General features: G+C 37.8%; 3 protein-coding genes across 4 annotated transcripts; all 3 read right to left on the bottom strand.

Annotated features, from left to right (window-relative positions):
- Nucleotides 1–867: 867 nt before the first annotated feature.
- LOC137714960 (protein DMP7-like) lies at nucleotides 868–1,515 on the bottom strand. The gene has a single exon (XM_068454143.1). The coding sequence runs from the start codon at nucleotides 1,513–1,515 to the stop codon at nucleotides 868–870; it is 648 nt and encodes a 215-aa protein (XP_068310244.1).
- A 5,514-nt stretch (nucleotides 1,516–7,029) lies between these two features.
- LOC137715611 (mitogen-activated protein kinase kinase kinase 3-like) lies at nucleotides 7,030–12,817 on the bottom strand. 2 transcript variants are annotated; one of them, XM_068454955.1, is made up of 12 exons: nucleotides 12,479–12,817; nucleotides 11,727–12,327; nucleotides 10,782–11,099; nucleotides 10,398–10,485; nucleotides 10,167–10,229; nucleotides 9,796–9,956; nucleotides 9,437–9,512; nucleotides 8,731–8,790; nucleotides 8,520–8,627; nucleotides 8,177–8,413; nucleotides 7,557–7,660; nucleotides 7,030–7,466 (listed from the first exon to the last, which is right to left on the bottom strand). In XM_068454955.1, the coding sequence occupies exons 2-12, from the start codon at nucleotides 12,167–12,169 to the stop codon at nucleotides 7,202–7,204; spliced, it is 1,923 nt and encodes a 640-aa protein (XP_068311056.1). In that variant the 5' UTR covers nucleotides 12,170–12,327; nucleotides 12,479–12,817; the 3' UTR covers nucleotides 7,030–7,201. The 2 variants fall into 2 exon arrangements, with proteins under 2 accessions (XP_068311056.1, XP_068311055.1); XM_068454954.1 differs by having other exon boundaries at nucleotides 11,727–12,185.
- A 1,032-nt stretch (nucleotides 12,818–13,849) lies between these two features.
- LOC137714103 (peptidyl-prolyl cis-trans isomerase CYP19-4) lies at nucleotides 13,850–16,139 on the bottom strand. The gene is made up of 7 exons (XM_068453392.1): nucleotides 15,984–16,139; nucleotides 15,814–15,892; nucleotides 15,430–15,477; nucleotides 15,304–15,327; nucleotides 14,849–15,031; nucleotides 14,641–14,716; nucleotides 13,850–14,141 (listed from the first exon to the last, which is right to left on the bottom strand). The coding sequence occupies exons 1-7, from the start codon at nucleotides 16,047–16,049 to the stop codon at nucleotides 14,003–14,005; spliced, it is 615 nt and encodes a 204-aa protein (XP_068309493.1). The 5' UTR covers nucleotides 16,050–16,139; the 3' UTR covers nucleotides 13,850–14,002.
- Between the last annotated feature and the right edge of the window lie 736 nt (nucleotides 16,140–16,875).

Raw genomic sequence — 16,875 nt, 5'->3', positions numbered from 1 at the left:
TTATCAACTTTATTTGATTGAAACCTTGTTGGTTTTCGGTTTTTTTATTGAAGTCCCTAAAATTAATGCAATAATGCATTTCTATGTAGGTTATTATAATTTTTAAATTTAAATTTGATATTTGTAGTTATTTATATTAATGATATTTTAAATAAAATCCATAATTTGTTGAAAATATTAAAAAAATTATACTTAAATAAAACCATGTTTTGTCATTACTTATATTAATGACATTTTACATACAAAAAATTGGTAATTTTTATACGATACATTTTACGTACAAAAAGTTGGTACATTTTATACCAAAAAAAAAAAAAAAACAATCGGTACACCGTACATTTTACACAAAAGAGATGGTACTTACAAAAAAAATGGGTATATTTTACATATAACAAAGTGGTACATTTTTAAAGACAAACGGGTACATTATTAATAAATTATGGGTACAAATAAAAGATAAAAAAAATATGACTAAAAATAAAAATTTGAAAAATATGGACACAAAAAGAAATTGATATTTGGGTACAAACTAAAACTGAATAGAAAATTGGAACAATTTTAAAAAAAAAGAGTTGCAAATTAAAATGGGTACAAACTAAAAATAAAAATATAGGATACAAAATTTAACTATAAATATAAATATATCAAATGCAACGTCTTTAACACTAAATGAATAATTTAGAAATAAAATTTAATTATCTTGATATGTAAAATATTTTTTTATTAAAATAATTAATGTTGTTTATTACAACCATGGGATCTTGATTAAAATTTAAAAATAAATATGATTTCAATCAATGAAGTTGAAAAAAGAGAGATGAGAATCTACTTTCTCCTAAAAATTTCCTGGACTTTTATTCTCTCAAGCTAGCTACGAGAGAGAGGGAAGCCAATTCCATGGCGTCTGGAGGGGAATAAAACAAACAGCAAGCTGCAAACGATACCGGTTCCGACATGGAACGCCACCAAAAGCTGCCTGGCCTCCTCCGATGGCTTGGGGTAGAAGCAATTGACGACATTTTTATCAAACATTGCCACCGCAGCAAATACAAGTATGGACATGAAGGCATGGAAAAAATCTATGAACTTTAGCCTATATTTAGCTGCCTCCTCCGGCGCAATTGTGATTTTGGACCCGTCGAGCATCCACAACCCCTTAAATGTTGCCAACCCGTATCGTACCTTGTCTCGTTCGTCCCTCAAGCTATCGGTCAAGCACAAAAGGAAGCAGGTAAGGCTGCAGAACGTTAGGAGGAGCAGAGTCATGGTTTGGTTGAGGATGGCCGAGCACTTCCCTTGGCGTGTGAAAGCGGGGGAGAACATTTGGAACACGAGGACGGTCCCCGTGGGGAGAAGATTAGACAAATGGGCTGTGGCTTTGAAGGTCTTTCTAATGGCCTTTTGTGCTGGGGTTTTCGGTTGTTTTGGCTTTGGGGCAGTTGAACTTGATCCATCTCCTCCTCCTCCTGCATTATTATCCAAAAGTGGTTGCTGTGCTTCCTCGACCGCAGCCATGTCAATCCGATGACTGTTGAAGCCTTTTACCCTTGAAGCCTTGGACTCTTTCCCCTCCTCGAAAGTGCAAGGTCAGCCTTCCTCCTGCACAAAGAGATCGAACCACACAAGAACAAGAGAACGAACCAACGAAGAACGATGAGATAAACACTGGTTAATAATAAAAGGAATTATAAATGGTTGAAGAAACTGAATATTGAGATTAACAAAATTAGGATTTGTTTTTCTGTTTGGTTTTGGTAAGTGAATGGAAAAAACTAGTGATCAACTGCTTTCATAACCGACCAGGCCTTCCAGAAACTCTTGTAAAAATTAACGTTTGTTTTGGAGGGGACCAATATGAAACGTTGGAATTATTTTAAAGGAAAATTAATAAAAAATACTTGAAATCTTTAAGTTTTAAAAAAAAAAAAAATTATGGTATAAGTTTATTTAAAGGATGTTTAATAAAACATTCTCGGTATTGTTTACTTTTAACGAAAAACATATTTATATCTTTCTCTATTACTATTCATTATATTTTTTAAGGGTTTTTCGTTAAAAAGAAATTTTTTTTTAACTTTTCTTCAGTTTCTATTTTATGGTTAGCACAAATCCAACATTAAATCGCCCAATAAGATTGGCCCAAGCAATTAGTTTTCAATTTTACCCTTGACTTCTAGTCTTTGCCTGTTTAATCTTCTCTCCCTTTCTCGATCTCTTCGTCTAATCTCTGCTATTGTTTTTATTCTCAATTCGATTCCAATTTCACCATTTTGCAATTGAATTGATCGAATCTCTCTCTCTCTCTCTCTCTCTCTCTCTCTCTCTCTACCCAATCTCCGTTTTCGTACCCTGCGACAGTTTGAGCCCTGAGGTGCCCAAGCAAATATATGAAGCAGCTCCTCCATTGTCGAAGAGAAGTGAGCAGAGGGACGAGGAAGGGCGGCCACCCTTTTACTCGTCGGAAATTGACAGTGAGAGTGAGGATTCCGCCCCTCTGATCTTTCGACCCTACCGAAATCTGGGTTTGCTTTTGGTTTGCAGCGCTGTGCTGATGCTTCTGCGTTAAAATTTTTTTTTTATAAATATCCAAGCCCTTCTAATGTTTCTAGCATGAATTGTGGTCATCTATAGAAGGTTTGATGCTGCGCTTCGGCAATATGCCGCCCATCAGCAGTAGAAAGTTGACACTTAGATGGAGAAAGCTAGAGAGAGAAAGAGAAGGACCAAGATAGAAAAGGATGATGGATGTAAAGAACACCTGGGTTCTAGAGAGTAGTTTTATTATTTTAAAAATGTAGATTTAATAAAATATGGTAGTCTAATAAAGTGATTGATTTGATTTACAATAAAAAAAATTTAGAAGGAAAAAAAACCTTGTTTTTATGTTGGGGGGGGGGGGGGGGGGGGGGGGGAGTTTTTTTTTTTTTTTTTTACCAAAAAAAAAAATTGTGTAAAAATGTAATAGGTTCCAACAATGCCAACCTTATTCAAATATGCATGGTCAGAAGGTGTGGAAGCTATAAGGTAGTGTATGGGCTTCTTATATTGGTTTTAGTATTATTGATTGTAACCATTTTTTGAAAACAACCAAAATAACACACACTATTTATGTAATAGAACAAAATAAACACTATTTTTAGAATTGTAGCAAAATAACTATATTATTTTTGAAACTGAACCAATATAACCCATACTATTTCTGAAACTATAGCAAAACAACCACAATATTCTGAAACTGAATCAAAATAACCACACTTTCTAAAACTGAACCAAAATAACCACACTATATCTGAAACTACTGTAAAATAACTCACACTATTTCTGAAATTGAACCAAAATAATTCATACTATTTATGAAATTACAGAAAAATGACTTACATTATTTATGAAACTGAACCAAAATAACTCATACTATTTCTGAAACTATAACAAAATAACCACATTATTTCTGAAACTGAATCAAAATAACCCACATTATTTCTGGAACTACAACAAAATAACTCACACTATTTCTGAAATTAAACCCAAATAGCCCACATTGACACACCCCGACCGAGATCGGAGCGTGCTGGCCGTCAAACAAAGGCGACGTAGCCATGTGCACGTGCGGAAGCTAATAAAGTAATAATATAAAAGTACGAATAATTCAAAACTAGCATACGAGGTACCAATATGTGCTAGTAAGTGATATACAAAATCAGAGCAGGTCTAAAGCAGTCCAAACAAAAACGATAACAGTAGTACGCCCGAAGGCGGCCCTACAATAGGGAGTGTCTGTCAGAACGCCGAAAAGCTCTCAAGGGAAACCACCGCAACGGCTAAGCAACTAGAACCTGGAGGGGCGCAAAACAAAAGCGTGAGTGGGCAAAAACAAAGCTCTTTGAAAACCATTTAGCAAAATACATTATAACCCCTCGCCATAAAACCTGTATACTTCCCAGAAAATAAACATATATACGTATGTATAGATATACCAAACATGCTCAAGGGTATGCTAATCATGCTCAAGAATATGCCATGTCAAAACCTCATAATGATATGTAAGTGCCCAGGTATAAATTATATCAACGTCATAACATCTGGCAGCCGGAGTCACCTAACGTGACCTGTACGGCTGCATCTAGAGCTCAAATCTCAAACTCAATATCTAAACCTGCCCACGAGTCGGAACCACCCTAAGTGGTCTGTACGACAGGCCTGGGTGTAACATATCCATACGCTCTAGTGCTACGATCACGTGAAGGCTGTGCGAATAATCGCGGGTCACCTACGAGTCGGAACCACCTAATGTGGTCTGTACGACAGGCCTATGCACCTAACTTGGATCCAAGCTGAGCGTGTGGTGCGGGAGGTGAACATCACGTGAAGGACTGTGCCCTACTCTGGGCGGGAGCACTAACACCGGGGGTGCAGGTTATGAGCTCTCTAAGCATCTCTAACCACTAATTAATGCAATCGTTAAATAACGCTTACCTGGCACTTACCTATGCCTCCACAGCACCAACATATAATTATATATGACATATGCAGTATTTGAATATGTAATTAAACGTATATGCCACTACTCATGCATAACCACCAATTATATAAAAGAAATGGCATATAACGAAGCATTTATACTAATTTCTGGGAATTAATATGTATATAGGTATATACGGAAAACAAAAGCCCACTCACTGGTATGTAGAAGGGTCATAGCCCCCCTGTCTCGCGTGTGCACGCTCGTCCTCTGGGTACGTGTCACCTAAATGCGAAACAACTATAAAAACGTTAACTTTAAAGCACATAACCCGTTTCTCGTAATAACTTCTCATACATTGCTCAAAATGGACAAATGAATATACCCACGTGCTCTACACAACCTCAGGATCACAACCATATTTTTAGAAAAAATTTTGGACCCCACACGCGCCCCCACGCTCCAGCACAGGCACGGACCTACGCGCCCCCCACGCGCGGCCGCGTGCCAGGCACACTGACGGTGTCAACAGACGCCGTCAGGAATATTCCGTCAAACTAACGGAATATTCCGTTAAATCTAACCGGATCCGTTAACGGCGTTAGGAATATTCCGTCAGAGTTGACGGAATATTCCGTCGCCTTCTTCATTCGATCGCCGGCGACGTCGCCGGCGCCGGAAACTGGGAAAACCTGCAACTTAGGTTTTCTCGCTCATTTTTCAACCGTTTTTCGTGATTCTTGGACCAAATGAAAGCCCTAGACTAGTAGAACATATCCCAACAAGTTTTAAGGGCTAAAACTAAGAGATTATACCTGTCCAAAAACTCCAAGTTCGGCCAACTTCGAACCAGGCCTTCCCGACGTCCAAATTTGTCCAACGAGCTACTCCGATGCTCCTTAGAACTTCACGAACACATCTACAAGCTTTAAAAGTCCAAAAACTCAATGTAAAAACTTTGCATGAACAGTACCCAAATCGGCCATTGTTGAATCGACGTGAAAACGAAGTATTCCTCACCTGAAAATGGTATGGTTGTGCTCACCTCGACCTCACGAGTTGAATGGTGTCTTTGGTTTCCACGATCTACTAAGATTTGGGTGCTTTTGTGTGTTGTCCGTACGTTACAGAGAGAAGAGGAAGGAATGGAGCTCGGGGAAGAGAAAGAGAGACACGGGAGAGAGAGACAGAGGGAAAGGGAAGGGCAGAGAGTGTGCAGGTGTGTGTGTGGCCCAACACATGCCACAACACACAACACAACCCCACAACGTGACGAAAAACACACTAGGGCAAAATTGTAATTCCACGCGTACGTGTTAATAATCCGGGGACGGGATGTCACACACATTATTTCCAGAACTATAACAAAATAGCCCACATTATTTTTGAAAATTAAACCAAAATAATCTACATTATTTCTAGAAGGAAACAAAATAAACATTATTTTTGGAATTACAGCAAAATAACTCATATTATTTTGAAACTAAACCAAAATAACCAATATTATTTATGAAACTGAACCAAAATAACACACACTATTTTTGAAACTGCAACAAAATTACACCTATTTTGAAACTGAACCAAAATAATGAGTTTTAAAACTAGGAGATTTGCAGTCTTATGAGTCAAGATTTACACTACGGTGTTTTTAGATAAGGATTTTGAAGAGCACTAACAAGTTTTAAATTATTTCTTTATTCTTCGCAACTACTTAATTTATTTCCCTGATAATATCATCTAATTGCATTGATAAGGGAAATACAAAAAGTGACAAAAGGGTGAGGAAGATAAAAAAAAATAAAGGTGATTTGGCCCAAAAATAAATCAAACAAAAAAACAAAGGTGATTTGACTCACATGAAAAAAAGAAAACAAATGTGACAGACAGACACATGGACATAACCAAACAAATATTTAATGGGAATGTGGCCCCAACAAACTTCACGCAGTTCAAAGCCTAATGGAAAAATTCAACTTTTTGATGGAATGGACTGACGGAATGAGACTTCCGTCAGAGGCATCGGCTGGAAAAAAGAAAAATTAGTGTTGCACGTGAGGTTCTTTATTATCGACGAGGCTTTAGTTTTTATTCTTATTATATTATATTTTGTCTTTTTTATTAAATTTCAGGTTTCTTATTTTAAATAAAATTATAAGACGATTTTTTTGTTAAAATAAACTTATCTCAATCCTTTTTCATTAAAGTTTCCTTATTTCAAACAAGGTCGGACTTTCAAGATCAACCACATCAATATACCCACGTAATATTATTTTTATGCAGATGTTAAAAGAAACAGAATTTTGAACGCAACGGAAAAAAAGGACCGATGAACCCGCGGTGGATACCATCACTACGGTTGTCCGGCTGCTGCCAATCTCCCACCAAAACGGTGTGATTCCGGCATTGGGTACATTTCGCCATGAACAAAGAGTATAAACATGAAATGTTACAAAAGAGACCGGCTTCCGGCTTCCATTTACAGCAACGCGGATAATACGTCGTTACGGGATCGCATAGTCCCCCATCTTCCCCATGCAATGCACGTTTAGAGTTGTCCATCGATTCCCACGTTTTCAAATTCCCTTTTACATAACAATACGGAAAGCAACATAAACAACCAAAATTGCTATAGGGGGGGAGCGCATGAAATGAATATTTCCTTTCAAAGTAGCGCGACTCCGGTTCATCAGGCGTTGTGGGGGAGACAATGGACAATTTATGTTCTCTTTAGTATATTTACATTCAAATGGGTCTTGCTCTTGGAGAACTGCCGAGCGTTTGGGCTTTAAGTAGCGTTGTTTCGTGCCAGGGATCAAGAGTGTACGACGTAGTTGGACTGAGCTTGTTATACGATGAGTAGTCGCTCAAATTGTAACTACTTTGTCCCATCATGGCATAAGTTGGATGAGGGGGAGAAAGTAAAGAGCTCTTGTGTGTCGGTCCATATTGTCGTAAGGGGCTTGAACAAGGAGATACAGGCAAAGATGTAATCATCCTTATATTCTCGCTGCATATCCAAGATTGATAAGAGTCATTTAACGTAATAACACGCTCAACAGACTACATCGATGGGTATATGACAGGAAAATATATTTACCTAGGGCTCCGCCAATCTCTTGAAGTTGCGATTGTGGGCTTTCCTGTGTGATCTGCATCACTCAAAGTGAAACTTGTTCTGTTGGAGTGTAGCTCTAATACTGGCTGCTCAACGAAAGAAATGAAAATGAAATCAGGTTGGGCAAGCGCTTCAAGTTTGATACAGACTTGTCGGAAATACTGGTTTAACGATTCAAGACATAACATTGATGATAATATGCGAATAATTCGTTCAACAAATTGCAGTTACATTTTATTGTAACTTCTCCGAATAGTCTCAAGCACTTTAAGACTATAGGCCAGTAAAGAAACTAAATTCCACACTTCTTTCTATAGGAACAAATTTCCACACTTTCACCTCCTTCACACATTATGCACTTAGTTTTAATGATTTGACCAATATATAACATTATTTATGCTAGAAAGTAGAAACAATTCAAGCAAGCAGAACCTTCTATTAAGCGCATGCACGCACACACACACACCATGTTGCCTGAAAATTGTCCATTGTTTAATAGGTTTTTCTATAGCCGCTTTCTAGCTCCAAAGCAAGTATCAATTCGTAATTTGGCCCACAAACTAAAAGCTTAAAAAAACGCAGTAGAAAGTTATAGGCCTTACCGGCGTCCTGCTTCCGTGAAAAGCATATGGGAAGGCATCCTTGGTTACTTTGATGTTAGAAGATCTTGTTGTTGTTTGCTCCCTAATGAAAGGGTGGTCTAGAAGTCCAGAAGCTGTAGGACGCTCCGATGGGTTCCGTTGCAAACATAGCTTCACAAAACTCTTTGCCTCGTTTGAAAGATGATCAGGAATATGTGGAATATCTTTGCTGTTTCCAATTTTAAAAATTGCAGCCACCTGTTGAATCCGATGTAAGGAAACAAGTTTTGGTGCAACAAACACTTTGTAGCTGATGATAACAAAGAAACTTGTAAAGCATTAGATTCTGAACAGTATATCGTACCCCTTCATACTGGCTCCAAGGAGGTTTAGAAGTTGCCATTTCAAGAATTGTACATCCTAAGCTCCATATATCCACGGCAAGGCTATAACCGTTTGTATTCATTACAACCTGAAATTAACATTTCATGAACATGAAAATTCCACTACAGTGAACTGGATACTAACAATACAAAAGAAAAAGAGGGAAAAAGATGTTGAGAGAGAGAGAGTACCTCTGGGGCCATCCAATAAGGACTTCCCTTGAATGACAGCATTGAAGCACAATTTGTGATCTGATTCAGAAAATAAAATCATCAGATTTCTCAAATTTGATTTAGAAAAATGACTAGGAAAACTAACAATTACATACTATTCTTCGATTTCCTTAGTCAAATGCCACTCTTAGATACTTAAATCTATGTGCTCAAGTTCGTCGAAACGATTTCCCTCTTTATATTGTCTCTAAGAAGCAAGCATTATTGGTCATTGGTAACTCATTAATGTATAAAGCAGCAGATAAGAATTACAATGATGAAACTTATTAACTGCGATTCAATGTGCAAATTAGAGAAAATAATAACTCCTGAAATTGAGGAGAAACCAAAACCCAAAGTGTAGTCTGATCTTACTGTATCCCCAATAACCTCCACTCTATCTCCTCCATATTTTAAAATATCCTCTTGAACCAAAGCACCTGATAAATATCCAACAGACCACCCTCTGTAAAACCTTATATTTCTTTCCCTCTAGCAGTTTCTCAAAAGGAAAACAGATCCTTGTGAAATTAATCTGTCCTGGTTTCCTGAATGCCAAGACATATCGTATAGTTAACAGTTTCATTCTTACTCTTCCTAGACACATTCATGTTTGAGATAAATTAGCAATTCTACGCCTTCATTACTTCACTAAGACTTCATTGTGCAGAGGATAGCAATTTACATGTTTAGCCATGCCAAAGTCTGCCAACTTGATTTCACCATTAGGACCCACTAATATGTTTGCTCCTTTGATGTCCCTGCAAGGAAAAACAAATTAGTAAAAAGGTTAAAAATATATATAATACAACTGCCACAACTTTAATTAAAAAGATATAATAAATTATTATCAGTGCAAATTAGGAAGGTACAAGATGAATAAAAATATTGTAGGATTCTGAAAAGAAATAAAAATTAGATTTAGTAAGAAATATTGCCGACCAATAAAAAAGGGAAGATAAGTATTCATATGCCCGACCACCATGACTGAAAATAAGGGAAAGGGCGATAATGAAGACATTATAGGTATTAAAACTCGTATACCTATGAACTGTATTTCTTTCATGTAAGTAGGCAAGACCAGATACAATCTGTCTGGTATAATTTTGAATCACAGGTTCCTTAAAGGCGCCATATTCTTGTAGTAGTTTATAAATTGAGCCACCAGACACATATTCCAAATAAACAGAGAGTGCATCTTCACCCTGAAAAAGACAAACCAAAGTTGATATCAAGCTAGGATGCAACGTCCAAATCAACAACTAACCCATTCAATTGAAAATAAATAACCCATCGCTCTCTTTTCCTATCCCCACACCAATGTATGTGTTCAGGCAATGGCATGTGTTTTTAATCTTTGATTGCTAATGGACATGCATGTTTATCAGCATTTAAAGCAGTATATTAGCTCTCACCAATTCACTTCCATAATATCGAACGATGTTTGGATGTGAGAGCTGACTAAGCAAATTTATCTCCTGTCAACAACAAAAAGTTAGATGCAACCAGTCAGCACCAACAATCAGATAAGAGAAATTTCTAGCCATGTAAATTTACTGTAAATGCTCAGTGACAGCTCGAAAGACAAACTCAATGGGAGTAAAGCATCATGCCTGATATTTTCAGAGCTAGCTGGACAAAGTTACCTGGTTCAGTTGCTTAAGACATTCTTTTAATGATTGATCATCTGTAACAAGCCTGACTTCTTTGATTGCACACATTTGCCCACTTTCACTGTCAACGTCACAAATAAAAGTTTAGGAAAAGGAATATGCATACTTGGTAAGAAGGCATCTTGTCTGCACTCCAATTATTGCAAAACAATTATTTGGTACCCTCATTTTGGAATCTATTTTGTTTCCTTTATATATTCCAGGGTAATGTGCAAAGTGCAGGCATACAATCATTTTTGTGCCTGAAGTTTTTGTTTCCTTGCCCAAAGAATAAATATTCAATTTAGTTCCCAAAACTTACGAGCATGGTTGTTCACTTTCTTTATCAATCAATCCAACCACAAAAGTAAAAATCACCTGTTAAATCCGACATAAACATGGCCAAAGGTCCCTCTTCCTAAAAGCTTTCCCTTCTTCCACTTTGATAGCGCACAAGTTGAGTTTTCAGTCACTGGACTAGTTCTACTGCTGGGCGAGGCAAAAGGGCTAGTTGGAGAACCTGGAGGGAGTGGAAGAGGATGACACACACTTTTGCCATCTTCTTGCTTTCCTGTTGGAGACTCCAAACTCATGGCACATAATCGTGGATGAAGAGGAGATGTTGGACTAGTTGGCCCCCTAGACCTAGGACCTGGGCTTTTCGGCATCATGCTGACCTTTGGATCACCAGTAAATCTGTGAACAATATAGGACATTGATAAGATTCAACATGCCATTATTCTTTATATCTGAGATATAAAACTTGTTGCACATCAAAAATACTCCAATGATCCAATCATCTTGTGGGAATATAAGAATAAAGCCATCAATTTAATACATATTATGTATGACTTCTGATAGTACCAAGTCCTAATTCTTACCATAAACACACACGTCAATAATTATTCTAGTAAGATTTATAGCTTAAAATAACTATGTTAATCATCATGATGTCGTTAATGCTAAAAAAATGGCCTCACACAAAGACAATCAATCATCATGATGTGGTTAATGCTAAATAAGTCTGAAAGTGGTAGACAGTCGCTCAAATTTGGACAGAAAAACTCTATGGAGAGGGCAAGAGTATTTAGCTAACTGAATACTAAGTTGATATCCAATAAGTAAAATAAATTCACAAATGAAACAGTTAAATCATATACATATGGAATGGAACTGAACTGAACGTTTGAATTAAAGTTCTTACAAGCATGAAATTGAATTGATTCCAATTGAATGAAAAACCAGCCAAAAGTCCGAAATTGTGCAAAAACAGAAAAATGTCTAATCTGAAAAGGCAGGGGTTTTGTGGAGAAAAAAACCAACCTATAGCTGGAAGCAGCACCGCATTGAGCAACCAGTGGATCGTCAGAGCCAGAGGAGCTGACGCTTGATACAGAGGCGGACCCAGATCCTAACCCATTCCCCTGATCATTTCCCAAAGCCAAACCCTGCAGGGATGATACCGATGGGCGAGGCAGGGGATGAGCCGCTCTCTCACCGCCGTCTGAGTCAAAACCCAAAAAGCCAGAAGAAGAGACACCAACAGCGCCAGCAAATTCCCTGCTGGCTCTGGGTGATCTCCGCGTTACGTGCTCATCGAAGCTCCTCGGCCTTTCGTCCTTCTCCTTGTTCTTAATATCGTTACTGGTCGAAGATTTGATGACAAAGTTGTTGCTGTTGCGGTTAGAGTAGGGGTTTTTATGCTGGACTGCCTTCTCTTGCTCTTCTTTGCTCTTGCTTGATTTTCTTCCCCACCAAGCAGGCATTTTTACCTCAATTTATCTATTTTTAACATAAAAAAATTGAAATATCAAATAATTTTGCTTGATTTTCTTCACAGCAATACCAAATGATCAGACCTCAAAGATCAATTTCAAAAATTGACACACAAAGATTCAGACTTCGAAGACGAATTTCAAAATTCCTAAAAATAAACATCAAATTCAGCTGCGAGAACTTCAAATCAACATGAATTTCAACAAAATTCCCAAAATCAGAAGCCCGAAATGAACAAATTCCCAAAACTCAACCCCCCGATTGCAATCTCAATCTCAATCCAAGCCCAAATTACATACCTTGTAATCGAATGGAAGAGCTGGCGGCGGAGCTCCAGACGTGAACGGCTGAGCGCGACGGAGGGAACAAGAAAATAATAGGGGCGGCCTACAACATCCTCTGCCGTCTGAGGCTGAGGCTCTCTAAAAGTAAGAAAATTAATTTAATTTAATAAAACTTAATTCGATTGAGAAGAGAGAGAAGAGGACTCAAACACGGAGCAATTTGAGAGAGAAAAAAGAGCTTGAATTTGGGGTTTGTAGCTCGATTTTATATCGCACGAGGAAGAAGAAGAAGAAGAAACGGAGACTTTTTTTCTTTTAGAGAGAGAGTGCGTGTGTGGGACCAGTGGAGGGGGGAGAGAGAGAGACAGAGAGAGAGAGCGCAAGTGTGAGGAACAGCTCAGCGAAGAGGGAGAGGACAAAAGATAGAGTTTGGGGACGGCAGCCGGTGGTTGGATGAAAGCGGGAGAAATGACGCGTCAAGTTCCTAGTTGCAAGATGACATGCATGCATGCATACATACATAAGTAGCAGGTGAGTGTATGATGAGATGATCATGCATGCATGATGTGTGCATGTTATATGTTGGCGGAGTGGACTGCGTCAAGGGGAGTAAAGGAAACTTGTGGGCGGGTGAGGTAGTGAGCATGACTAGAGTGCAATCCGGATTTGGTATTTTGTTAAAATATTCTAAAAACAAAACTGACCACATGATTCACAACATAAACCGTTAATACTCACTACGAAAGAAAATGATTTTCAGACTTTATTTTTTCTCGTGTTTATAGCCACTTGATCCAGTTAATTACAGGAAATCAAGTGATAAACTAATGAAAAGTGCAAGAGGCTAAAAGTAAAGTGCGGGAATCATTTCCGTAAATAAGGTATATGTTAGTATTCATGTAATGCTGGGGATGACGTGCGGCACATTGCAAAATTATTGCCATACAACTCGATTGTTACGTTGCACGACTACTAAGATGGAATGAGTCAAAAATTTTATCCTAATTGACATTATGATATTAGACTAATACGCCACCCTAGCAGTGTAAGTGTAACCAGTCTATTTAAGTTCCATTAAGTCGGTCGTCAGTAAATCAACCAAGTGATGATTTCATCATGTCATGCGCTAGATTCACTTTGCTTTGCTTAGGAGGAGTAAGTGATTTAAAGGGTAGCCATTTTTTGAACACATGACAGCCGTCGCTTAGACACTGACGCAACTATGACTCAATTTTAATTTCACTTTTCTCCCGTCTAGTAGGGTTTACTGTTATCACAGACTTGGAAACTTGCAAGGGCAGCCACAACGACGTTTTTCCCAACTAATATGGAACAATTCTGGGATTCAACCCTTAAAAGTATGAAGGGTTTTGGGTTTTGGGAAAATAACGGGAACATTATGTAGATGTTAATCGAATTTAAAGTAAGAACACTATCAGTACGTGAACCATAACATCTTCATCGGTCTTACACGACGAAAATCGAGAAGTCGGAACAGTTATTGTCACTCGGTACATGGAGAGACTACGAAAGGACCATCTAGAGAGGAAGTTCACCACTGTCGGCAATCACGACTTTGCTCTTGGGTGTGCCACTCTGATTTCCTTCAGCTTCAATCTTGTAAACCACATCCATTCCAGAGAGCACCTTTCCGAATACAACATGTCTGCCATCCAACCTATAAACATTCAAATACGGAATCAAACTTCAGCTTTGACAAGTATACATGTGTAAACCAATGGTTGTTATTTGAAAACAGTAGTAGACCGCCTCTGTATTAAGCGAGAGGTCTTAAGATCAAACGACTAATGAAATCGGTAGTTGAGCACCAGTTTAAATGAGCACAAATGTAGTGTTATACAATGTAAAGGTCTGAAATTTAAGAAATGTGATATGGAATCAGTAAAAAGGGGACAGAATGAACCCGCCATCTGTGGATACCATCACTACGGTTGTCTGACCGCTGCCCGACTCTTACCAGAACAGTGGGAATCAGGCGTTCCCTGTAAGCACTATTGGTCTCCACAAGAAAGCAAACCAAAATTGCTTCCTCTAATCAAACCCAACAAGTGCCAGAATTATACAATTTAAGAAAGCAATGCATCAAGCAGAATAAGACAGTCATTCTAGAAATATTATTCGCGTTTTCAAGCATGCATGGATGCACATAGAATTACCAGTTAGTCGTCACAGTTGTAATGAAGAATTGTGAACCATTGGTGTCGGGACCAGAATTTGCCATTGACAAAAGCCCTGTACAAAAGAGTAAAGAGCACTTAGTTCACTCCATAATATAGGTTCAAACTTCAGTATTATATTGGGTGCTAGCCAGTAGCCATCCATGCCGCTGGAAGAGAAGGCAGGTGGGATGGGTTATTTGTCTACCTGGGCCAATATGCTTTAGCTTGAAATTTTCATCAGCGAACTTCTCTCCGTAAATTGACTCTCCCCCTCTTCCATCACCTAGTGTGAAATCACCTCCTTGGATCATGAAACTCGGTATAATCCTGTGGAATTTGCTACCCTTGAAATGGAGAGGCTTTCCACTCTTTCCAACGCCTTTCTCCCCTGAAATATATGGGGGGAAAAGAAGGATGAAAATTTTAAAAACATTATTGACTCTTACAACTTTCTAATCACTATGTTCTGGGGAAATGCAGTATACAGAAAATTTCTATGTAAAAACTAAATATTTGCATCCTTCCTGAGTTGTTACTGAACTTGAAGGCCTCAACCAAGGACCATTTCATATACATTGCTGATGATAGACCCCAAAAAGTAGATACTACATATCAACTACTAAACTTAATACGAGGAAACGAAGATGAGTAACTGGTTACCTGTGCAAAGAGCTCGAAAATTCTCTGAAATACCAAAGGAGTGAATTAGTAATGTTCTGAGATTGTTAGCTTTAGTTTAAACACATAGAACCCACAAAATGGGAGTAATATTATTCAATTTAATACCTGCAGTCTTGGGAACCGCCTTCCCAAAGAGACCGATCACAACCCGTCCTGAAATACAGTGATCGAAACAAGTATCAATACCGATTAGCCAGAAACAAAAAGCACCACCACAAAAAAAAATCCCAATAATTCATCAAACTATGGCACCCAAATTTTCATTTGCAACAGTCTATGCACAAGAACATTTCTCCAACTCCACAGAAACAAATCCACCTCTAATGATCACCCTTCGGCTTTCGGTTCCAAATTGAGCTCACACATCATGTTAATCGAATATAAATACCAAATTTGGGAATTATAATACCTTAATTAAATTGAATTTTGAGCAAATGGGTCGAATTTGTTCTAAACATTAACAAAATTATTGCAAATTAAACAGCATACCAGCTGGCTTTCCAGAAATCTCGACATCAAAGTAAACCTTGTGGGTCACTTCCTTCAGATCCTCCTTCGACTTCTTTGCCTGATCAAGAATTTACACAAAATTTAAAGATCGATCCTTGAAAATGCAATTGAATCAAAATTGTAAATTTAAACAAAAACATAAACTTTACCTCAATGAGAGTTAGGGTTCCGAAGAGGACGAGGGTACAGAGCATCAACGACGTCGTTCGACCCATCTCTTTGCTTTTTCAGTTCTGCAAAGTCTCAGGCTCTTCTTCTCTCACTCTCCAGATTCATTGATTTGTACTGAATTGTATGAGTCTTAGGTTTAGCGGTTCAGCCAACAGTGGTCTGACACGTATGGTATTTGGGTGTCCAACGGGTTGGGTAATGGGTTGGATATGGGCCGACTGCTAAGATGTATTTGGGCCTTCAAGCCTCATTCTGTTTGATTTTATTTTAATAATTCAATAATATCAGGAGAATGCGAACGTCGGTCGCGGTTACGCGTAGAGGAGTGTGGCATCCATTTACCAAAAAAACTCACGTGCCAGTTTCCAAAACAAAACAAAAAAAAAAAAACTCACGTGCCCACGCAAGACTAGTGGTAGCATTCATGTTAAAAATAGAAATATAATGGGGTCAATTAGGGTTGTGTCATTTTGCAGGAATTTCAGCTAAAATGGTCCATCATATTAGCATAATTTTTTATTTTGGATCCTAAAATCTGAAATCGATAGAAGTCATGTCTGAGTTTCTCCACCATCAATCATTTAGATCATTCCATAAAAAATCTCTATTAAACAAGGATGAAAATAACAAAAATACTCTCAATTTTTGTTAAATCATTTTGACCCATTGTTTATTAAATTAAAAACATTTTTTTTTTATTTTGGTCCTTATTTTAACATAAATTTTCATGGAATGATCAAAATGATTGATGGTTGACAAATTCAAAGACCACTTCTACTAATTTTAAATCACGATAATCAAAATGAGAAATTATACCAATCTCAATAATCATTTTAACTAAAAAATTATATATACATAGAAATTAGAATC

Source organism: Pyrus communis, chromosome 14 (genome assembly GCF_963583255.1).
Source record: "Pyrus communis chromosome 14, drPyrComm1.1, whole genome shotgun sequence".
Classification (NCBI taxonomy): domain Eukaryota; kingdom Viridiplantae; phylum Streptophyta; class Magnoliopsida; order Rosales; family Rosaceae; genus Pyrus; species Pyrus communis.
This window is presented reverse-complemented; position numbering and strand designations above follow the sequence as displayed.

Bases quoted from the DNA above. Each gene is read 5' to 3' on its own strand.
- LOC137714103 (XM_068453392.1), bottom strand. From the start codon at position 16,049: ATGGGTCGAACGACGTCGTTGATGCTCTGTACCCTCGTCCTCTTCGGA. The intron at 15,478-15,813 runs GTATGCTGTTTA...ACTGTATTTCAG, and splicing joins GATTTCTGGAAAGCCAGCTG to GACGGGTTGTGATCGGTCTC. The intron at 15,032-15,303 runs GTAACCAGTTAC...CATATATTTCAG, and splicing joins TTTTCGAGCTCTTTGCACAG to GGGAGAAAGGCGTTGGAAAG.
- LOC137715611 (XM_068454955.1), bottom strand. From the start codon at position 12,169: ATGCCTGCTTGGTGGGGAAGAAAATCAAGCAAGAGCAAAGAAGAGCAA. The intron at 8,414-8,519 runs GTACGATATACT...CGGATTCAACAG, and splicing joins CTTGGAGCCAGTATGAAGGG to GTGGCTGCAATTTTTAAAAT. The intron at 7,467-7,556 runs GTAAATATATTT...TTGGATATGCAG, and splicing joins AGAGATTGGCGGAGCCCTAG to CGAGAATATAAGGATGATTA.
- LOC137714960 (XM_068454143.1), bottom strand. From the start codon at position 1,515: ATGGCTGCGGTCGAGGAAGCACAGCAACCACTTTTGGATAATAATGCA.